Source organism: Magnolia sinica, chromosome 18, assembly GCF_029962835.1.
Source record: "Magnolia sinica isolate HGM2019 chromosome 18, MsV1, whole genome shotgun sequence".
In the NCBI taxonomy this organism is placed as follows: Eukaryota; Viridiplantae; Streptophyta; class Magnoliopsida; order Magnoliales; family Magnoliaceae; genus Magnolia; species Magnolia sinica.
The window spans coordinates 43,097,414-43,106,378 of record NC_080590.1 but is presented as its reverse complement, the minus strand read 5'-3'; the positions used below and the strand labels follow the sequence as shown (position 1 = coordinate 43,106,378).

At 39.4% G+C, this 8,965-nt stretch overlaps 1 protein-coding gene across 1 annotated transcript; it reads left to right on the top strand.

Annotated features, from left to right (window-relative positions):
* Positions 1–4,054: 4,054 nt before the first annotated feature.
* On the top strand, positions 4,055–4,784 carry LOC131234027 (17.3 kDa class II heat shock protein-like). Its single transcript, XM_058230982.1, has one exon. The coding sequence runs from the start codon at positions 4,137–4,139 to the stop codon at positions 4,599–4,601; it is 465 nt and encodes a 154-aa protein (XP_058086965.1). The 5' UTR covers positions 4,055–4,136; the 3' UTR covers positions 4,602–4,784.
* Positions 4,785–8,965: the final 4,181 nt, after the last annotated feature.

The following is an 8,965-nucleotide window of genomic DNA, read 5'->3' as shown; positions in this document are numbered from 1 at the left end:
GTACCTCTAACTAAGAATAATCCAATAATTTCTATCTTGTTTCAACATTTAATAAACTACTTGTTACTTGATTCATTGTAACAACTTCATTTGAAGCGGACTAAGTGACACTAGTGTCTCCCAACTTTTCGGCAAAGATCTAAGAAGTAATAAAGTTTAAAACTCATCATCTAGTATTATCTTCATAGAAGAGAGTTGATTCAATTACTTTGAATTTCATTCAAATGCTCCGCAACTTCTTTCTTTATATTTCAAATTTACAAGCTTCCTAATCAAGAAAGTCTTGTTGCCCGTGGTCTTTTTCTCATAAAACCCTTCCAATTTCTTCCAAAGTGAGTGTGCCAAAGTTTCTGTAGACACAGGAGGAAAAGACACTATCATCCAACCATTATCAAATAAACCTAACGTCTTTCTGGTCTAGTTTCTCCCTCTCATCATCGATTATATCTTTCAGTTTTTACCCCAATACCTTTAATGGGTGAGTACAAGTCCTTACAATACAATTAAATATTTCATTTTGGCTTTTCAAATCATCCAGATCTTTCTATCCATATTAACCATCCAACTTGTGCTTGCTTCCATGTTTCACATACAAAATAATTTGAACCAACTCGGAGCTCTAATACCAGTTGTTGGGAAACCACATACCTTTCCCCTCATGTGCAAACCAATGTGATTAATAATATATAATATTTAGAGGATAATAATCACTTCCAATATAAGCAATTAAATCATCAAACATGTAACGTGTAAGAGACTTTTTACATGGAAAACCCTCTGATGTGAAGGAAAAAACCATGAGACCTAGACTGACACAAATCCACCATGTTAAAGATAATAGAAATACAATCATTAAGAGACCAATATCTCTTGGATATCCAAATATATCACTCAAAGATGGATTACAAGTAATAATAAAAGAAAAGAGTTCTCTCACTGACTAGGAATTGTACATGTTGATTGATGTCTTAAATCGATAAATCAACAGGTATGTCGATGACAGACTCAATGCTATCGAGCAGACTTCGATGCCATTGTAAAAATTCAGAATTTCACATGTTGGTTACTGGACTTTGGTTGTCCTGCTTGATGCCATCAAGTGGGGTTCGATGCCATCAAAGGTTGTTCGATGACATCCAAGTCTCATCGAAGTGACATCTAGAAAAATCTATTATTTATCACTAGAACGTTTTGGTGTTTAGTTCAATGACATCGAAGAGGTTCGATGTCATTGACAATCTGTTGACGCCATCGAAGTCTCATCGAAGGTTCCATCGAACTATCGCGCAGAGTTACGCAATGTTACGTATCTGCAACATTTTTTTCCTATTCCGATTGTGATTCTTCTAAATGTTATAAATATGGGTGTAATCAGGATTATGGTATCTCTTAGAGCTTTTTAATTCATTCTCAGGGTTTTCAAGGGCTTGTAAGGGGATATTCGAGGCTTGTTCGAATTTGATATTCTCTCCATCTCCTATAATTTCTACTTTCATATTGCATTATTATTGCTTTGTGCCGTAGTTTTTTTTTTTTTTTCCTGATAGGATTTTTCCACGTTAAATTCGGTCTGTTTGTAATTATACTTGGTTCATCTCTGTATGCTTTCGTGATCCTCCAACAGTATAAACCCCTAACACAACTATTAGAGAAGACAATCAAAAAAACCGACATTGTGGATGAAGCCTCATGAACCTATATGTGAAGATTTCGGTGGTAGAAGACACTTAATCTTCTTTTTTCCACAAAACCCAATGTTCTCTTCCTTTTCCTCTTTTTATCTAAGAAAGGAAATTCTCAAATATTACTAGAAGTCACTCCGATTAAAAAAAAAAAGTCACTTTTCTCCATTTACTTTGCTTGGCCAAAAGACTAAAATGCCCCCGGTAGGGTCATGTGGATAAAAAGACTACTTAAGCCCACACATGTGGGTCCCACCTCCACATGAGGAGGGACTCCCAATAATGACACCCTAACATCATCCCACCCCATCTAGATTTGGTAGCGACCCCTTTAGTACCGAGCTCACTATTGGTCAGTGCTGGAAAAAGCTCCGTGGGCCCCACCATGATGTATGTGCTTTATCCATGTAGTCTATCTATTTTTCTAGATCATTTTATGCCACGAGGCGAAAAAATAAGACGGATCCAGATCTTAAGTAGACCACACCATAGGAAATAGTGGTGATTGAATGCCCACTATCCAAAACTTTTTAGGGGCCACAAGTTTTGGATCAAACTGATATTTATATTGTTCCTTCATTAGGGGCTTTTGTGACCTAATCAATAGGTTGGATGGCAAATAAACATTACAGCGGGCTCTATAAATTTTTTAATAGTGGGTGTTCAAGCACTACTGTTTCCTGTGGTCTGGTCCACCTGAGAGTTAGATCTACCTCATTTTTTGGGCTCATGCCATAAAATAATATGGAAAAATGAATGGACGACGTCGATAAGACATAAATCATGGTGGGGTCCCTAATCATGGTGGGGTCCATAGAGCTTTTTCCAAGCATCAACTCGTTGTAGGCCCCACAATGTTGCATGTATTGTATCCATGCCGTCCATGCATTTTGCCAACTCATTTAAAGTTATTACTCCGAGAATTAGGCAAATCCAAATCTTAGACGAATCATAAGGAAATAGTAGTAATTGAATGCCCACCATTAAAAACTTCTTAAGGGCACAAAAGTTTTAAATTAAGATGAAATTTGTGTTGGATCTTTACTCTTTCTCCGGCGGTAGACTCATGAGTTTCAACACCCGGTCAAGGATTTGAGTATCCATGGGTGGTGAAATCCCATGGCACCGTGAGTGTGTGGGGGTGCTTACAAAAAAATAAAAAAAAAGTTGAAATTGGTGTTTCTTTATGGTTCAGGAGAGGTTGGATCTATCTTATTTTTAGACCTATCCAAGATGGTGTAGCCCTTGCTATGGGGCCAGCTTGTATTATATATTCACTTTGTCCATCTATTTTGGCAGATCATTTAGGGCGTGATCAGAAGCAAATCTGAGGAAGACCATACCATAAGAAAGAATGGTGATTGATAATTAAAAACTTTTAGTGGGTCACAAAAGTTTTTGATCAAGCTGATATTTGGTTTTTTTCCTTTAATCAGGTTTACCTGGCCTTATCAACAGGTTGGATGGCAAATAAACACCAGGAAAACGTCAGTTTGAAAGATATGGGTTCAATGTCAGTTTGAAAGGCATGGGTTCAATGTTCTACGTACATATTCGACAGTTTAAACATAATCTCATCTCATCACGTCCTATCTCCTGTCCGTACTGTAGAAGCACGGGCAATTTTAAATTGACAGCAGATTAGCTGAGGCTCTCATCCCATCATGTTGTGTCGGTGCAAATCTAATTCAAGAGTGGATTAAGTGAGACCGCCTCACCCAAGATAGTGCCACCCTTGCTGTGGGGTTACAGTGGGACCCACCTTGATATCTGTATGATGCATCCACACTGTCCATGGGATTTTCAGATCATTTCATTATATTATCTAAAAAAAATAGGAAACATATCAATTATCAGATAAATTATATCCTGAAAAATAATATTGATTGTCATTGATAATTGTTTTTTCCTGAGGTAAATAAACATGAGGGAGCTGCTAAGGTGCAAGTAGTTTTTAATGGTAGGACGGTCAATCACCACGGTCTCTTACGGTATGGTCTACCTAATAATTGGATCTGCTTCATTTTTAAGATAATTCTCTAAAATGATCTGAAAAACCGGAAGAGCAGTGTTCATACAAAATACATACATCAAGGTGGCCCACGGTAATGGCCGCAACGTCTTGGGTGAGGCCGAGGTCTCACCTAATCCGGGCTCCTCTTATTCGGGTTCGGAAATGCTTAAGGGAAGGGTATTTTAGTAATTTAAAAGGTTGGATCGCTTTCCAGGAGCTTGTAGAAAAAAAAAAAAAAAAATGAAGCAAACACGAACGGGAAAGTTCAGGAACCTCAAAAGCAAACATGAACGGAAAGATCTGGAACCTCCCAGAAACACCCTTCATTCCATCCCCCCTCTTCTATAAAACCCCCCAACCCCTGCTCTTTCCCATTAGCGCGAGCATTAAATAAATTCACTACTTCAAACCACCGAAACATTTCAAGAAAGAGGACAGAAATGGACGTGAGAATGGTGGGCCTTGAAAACCCCTTCCTGTCAGCCCTCCATCACATGCTGCTGGACCAACAAATCCCCCAAGACGAAGAGGGCCCCACACGCACCTACGTCCGCGATGCAAAGGCCATGGCCTCAACCCCTGCGGATATCAAGGAGTACCCAACGAAGTACGTGTTCGTGGTGGATATGCCGGGCATCAAATCGGGGGATATCAAGGTCCAGGTCGAGGACGACAACGTGCTTGTCATCAGCGGCGAGCGGAAGAGGGAGGAGGACAAGGAAGCTAAGTACGTGAGGATGGAAAGGAGGGTTGGCAAGTTCATGAGGAAGTTCTCTCTGCCGGAGAACGCGAATACGGATGCGATCTCGGCCGTGTGTCAGGATGGGGTGCTGACTGTGACAGTGGAGAAGCTGCCACCTCCGGAACCCAAGAAGCCTAGGACCATTGAGGTCAACATCGCTTGAGCGGAAGAGACGGCAGTCGCATATCCTTTTAGTTCTCTGTCTTTCTGTTTTCTTTTCTGTTTCCCCTGTTTTTTCTTTCGTCTGTTTGTGTCGAGTGATCATGAATGAATGGAATGTTGAAGTTGTTGCGTATGATGCACTGTGTTGTGATGGACGGTTCGCAGTTCTAACGAGCGGGACTCATTAATTGGATCCCATTGTGACGTAAGACGTGGATTGCATCCTACGCCCGCCCGTCTCCAGGAAACGGCCAGTAGCTTTGAGTGGTCACTGTGATGTGAGGGTCTTATCCACATCGTCCATTCATTTTTTTTTTTTTGTATCATTTTAGGGTATACGCCCAAAAATGAGTTAGATCCCAGGTTCAAGTGGACCACACCACAGGAAGCAACTCACCGTTGAAACTTTTTTAGGGCCCTCCGTGATTTTTTTTGTCATCCATGATCCAACCTAAAGGATGACCCTTAAGTGATATGAAAAAATGGATGGACGGTGTGGATAAGACCCATGCTTCACCGTAGCCACTCAAAGCTCCTGCACGTTCTCAACTCTAGCCGGGCGGGGTTAGGACGCAATCCGCCTTTTGTTTTTTTGTATTTTTTTTTTTTCACACACGTACACTCACCCCCGTGCACTTACATCGTACTGGGATGGTACTCGAACTCTTGACCAGGTGTTAGAACTCTTGAGAGTCTACAACCATACCAAGAATAAGGAACCGAAATGTTGAGTGTTGAAAGATTAACAGGTGTGCCGCACGTTTGACCTATTGAAAAATAGGTGGACCAAGAAGGTTAAAAGGAGCGCACTTCTCGACTTGGTTTGTTTGAGTACACCTTTGGAGTTTGTTTTCAAGTACACCTTTGGTTGAAAAGTGAAAGTGATTGTAATTTGTCATATGGCACAATAAATGTGACCGCTTGGTTGAGTAAAAACATTAATTTTCTCTGTTTTAATTAAAAATATTAAAGTCAGGAACTTAGCCATTTGGAACGAAAAAATTTGACCATATCGGTTAAATTACGGTAAATTCGATCGTCTTGGTTGAAAAACATCAAATAAATTCGATCGTCTTAGTTGAAAAACATCAAATTCAGCCGCCTTATTTGTACTTGCCCATCTTGATAAAAAAAAAATTATATCAAATTCAATTTTTTGGTCATATTTGGCCATCTTGGTTTTAAAAAATATTAAATTTGGCTATTTTGGTCGCACTTAACTGCCTTGGTAAAAAAATAACAAATTCAGTCGCGACAATGAAAATTGTTAATCAATCCATTTCAAATAAGGTTTATGGTAGATTGGAGTAAAAGTACGGTTGAGAACTTAGCTTGCTATTTCTTGGATCAATTGTATGATTTAGTCACAATCAAGATGGTGCGGTTCAGCCACCGGTGGGGATTCCAAAGCTACCTAGTTTTGTCTTTCATGATACAATGGATTTCTAAGGAAAGATTGCCCCCTAGGTATGCCTTGGTTTCTCTATTTAGAAATGACATTTCTAACTACTTATTCTGCTCACATAAACTCAGCAGGTGGTTGGTATTGGTTGTGCCGAGGGTATAGGTGCAAGGATTTTTTATAGAACTAGTATTAATCTATCGTTGAGGCGCTACAGGTGCTCTTTCGGCAAGGAGAGTCATCATCCGATTCATTTTTTCGGCAAAGAGAGGAAATATGTTGAATTCCTCATTGCATATCACTTGTTTTGGCTGACAAAATTTTAAGAACACCTGTAGCGCCTTAGATGCCATATTCGGGTTTAATGGAAAAGGTACCGGATTCGATAGTAAACTTAACTAATCAGGCTTGATGAACCTCTCTTTGGCTCATTATTTCATAAGATTAATGCATCCGTAAGTATAATAATACTAAGAATCTCACTGGACGTACAAAAAATTGTTGGCACTCAGTTTGTTTTCTGTTAAGTGCGGTGTGTGCCGGCGTGCCAAAATCGATATAACGGTTTGATTCAAACCGAACAACTTTGACTCAAGCATCGAAAGAAGCAAATACGACTATAAATGTATATGACCAGAATTTGAGAAGATCGGTCGCCTAATCAACCACTTGCAAAATATTTACAATGATCAAGGTAATTGTCGGAGGGTGGAGCTCTTTCTCTAAGAATGGGTTGCACCTTGCATTTTACAACAAAGGAACTTTCATTATACTAGTGCAATCAAACACAAGGAAAAACACAATCGGTGATTAGGAACAACTGTAAGAATGCGTCTCTTGAAATAACGGCTGATATTGGATAAAGATCAAGTCCAGCGCATTGTCTATTGCTAGCTAAGCCTTAGTCTAAAAGAAGTGACGAAAGTTCGGGGGGGGGGGGGGGGGTAAGAGAGCCTTAAGTTGAAAGGGAGGCGGGTCTCAATATGAATGTAGACATGGATTATGACAAAGGGTTACTTCTACTGGATTATCGCTACTCTTAGGATTGAATGAGCCTTAAGTTCTACTGGTTTCTTTTACTATTTATATATTTCTTCCGTAACTTCCCTTTATAAGTTTCTCTCATTCAATCCAATGGTCATGACAGTTGAGGAGTTGCCACATTAGCCTTCTAGATCCTTCCTTCCTTTTATGATACATGTCCCTCTGTCTATTCCTCTTTCGCCAGAGCGCTTTTTGCTTCAGGGTGCCTCTTGGTTGCTCGCCGCTTCTGGACCCCTCTCGACCACTCGGTCCACTTCTGAATGCCTCCTGACCGCATCTTTACACTCGGCTGCACCTTGTTAGATGCCTCTCGGTCACTTGGTTTGTTTTTAAATACCTCTCGGCCTCGCCACTTGTATGCCACTCGGCCACTTGATTTTCTTTTAAATACCTCTTGATAACTCCATGTCTTATCATCTTGCCAGCTGTGATTGCATAAAAAGCACTCCAAGTATTCTTGAAGAAGCATGTTATATCTTTTCATTGCTATAACATATGTCTATTCTTGATTGACTACTTCAAGAACGGTTAGAAATAAGGTACAATAGTTTGTAGTTCTAAGAAGCGGGACTTATTAATTGGGTCCCAATGTGGACATAGCTTGTATTAAGAATGTTAAAAGGTTAAAAAGTGGGCTACATGTTTACGTGCGGTATAGAGTTCATAAACTTGAAATTCTTTGAGTCCGATGTTCTTTAATTAAAAAAGGGAAAGAAAAAAAAAATCAAAGCTGAGAGCAAGATTCAAATTCCCAACCTGACCTTAGAGACGAGGTGACTGCATCATTTCCACCTCCTCATCTATTGCCTTTCTTAACATTGCACGCTTTTCATTACAAGGAGGCATTATTTTATACTCATACCTTTCAACCATCTATTAACATATATTCTTCCTTTCATGATACATGTCCCTCTGTCTATTCCTCTTTCGCCAGAGTGCTTTTTGCTTCAGGGTGCCTCTTGGTTGCTCGCCGCTTCTGGACCCCTCTCGACCACTCGGTCCACTTCTGAACGCCTCCTGACCGCATCTTTACGCTCGCCTGCACCTTGTTAGATGCCTCTCGGTCACTTGGTTTGTTTTTAAATACCTCTCGGCCTCACCTCTTGTATGCCACTCGACCACTTGATTTTCTTTTAAATACCTCTCGATTGCTCCATGTCTTATCATCCTGCCAGCTGTGATTGTATAAGAAGCACTCCAAGTATTCTTGAAGAAGCATGTTATATCTTTTCATTGCTATAACACATGTCCATTCTTAATTGACTACTTCAAGAACGGTTAGAAATAAGGTACAATAGTTTGTAGTTCTAACAAGCGGGACTTATCAATTGGGTCCCAATGTGGACATAGCTTGTCGTAAGAATGTTAAAACGTTAACAAGTGGGCTATATGTTTACGTGCGGTGTAGAGTTCATAAACTTGAAATTCTTTAAGTCCGATGTTCTTTAATTAAAAAAGGGAAAAAAAAATCAAAGCTGAGAGCAAGATTCAAATTCCCAACCTGACCTTAGAGACGAGGTGATTGCATCATTTCCACCTCTTCATCTATTGCCTTTCTTAACATTGCACGCTTTTCATTACAAGGAGGCATTATTTTATACTCATACCTTTCAACCATCTATTAACATCTACATATATTGGGGCATATTTTTATATAACAATTAGCAATTAGTTCCCTATGGCAGTTTACTTCGAATAATATAGTTTAAATAAAGTTATGAATATTTTAAGAATTAGGGTTTAACAAAGTGGTTTATACGTTACGTAAAAGTCATCATTATGCGCTAACACAAGGTGTGTTGGTTTGGTTTTGTTTTTAAAAATAAAAGAAAGAAAAGAGTCTTTGAAACTCTTTTGAAAAATTGCCTTTGCGAATAGTCCCACATTGGAACTTGAGAGGGAGTTTTATCCCTTTATAT

Coding starts and splice junctions, on each gene's coding strand:
- LOC131234027 (XM_058230982.1), top strand. CDS start 4,137: ATGGACGTGAGAATGGTGGGCCTTGAAAACCCCTTCCTGTCAGCCCTC.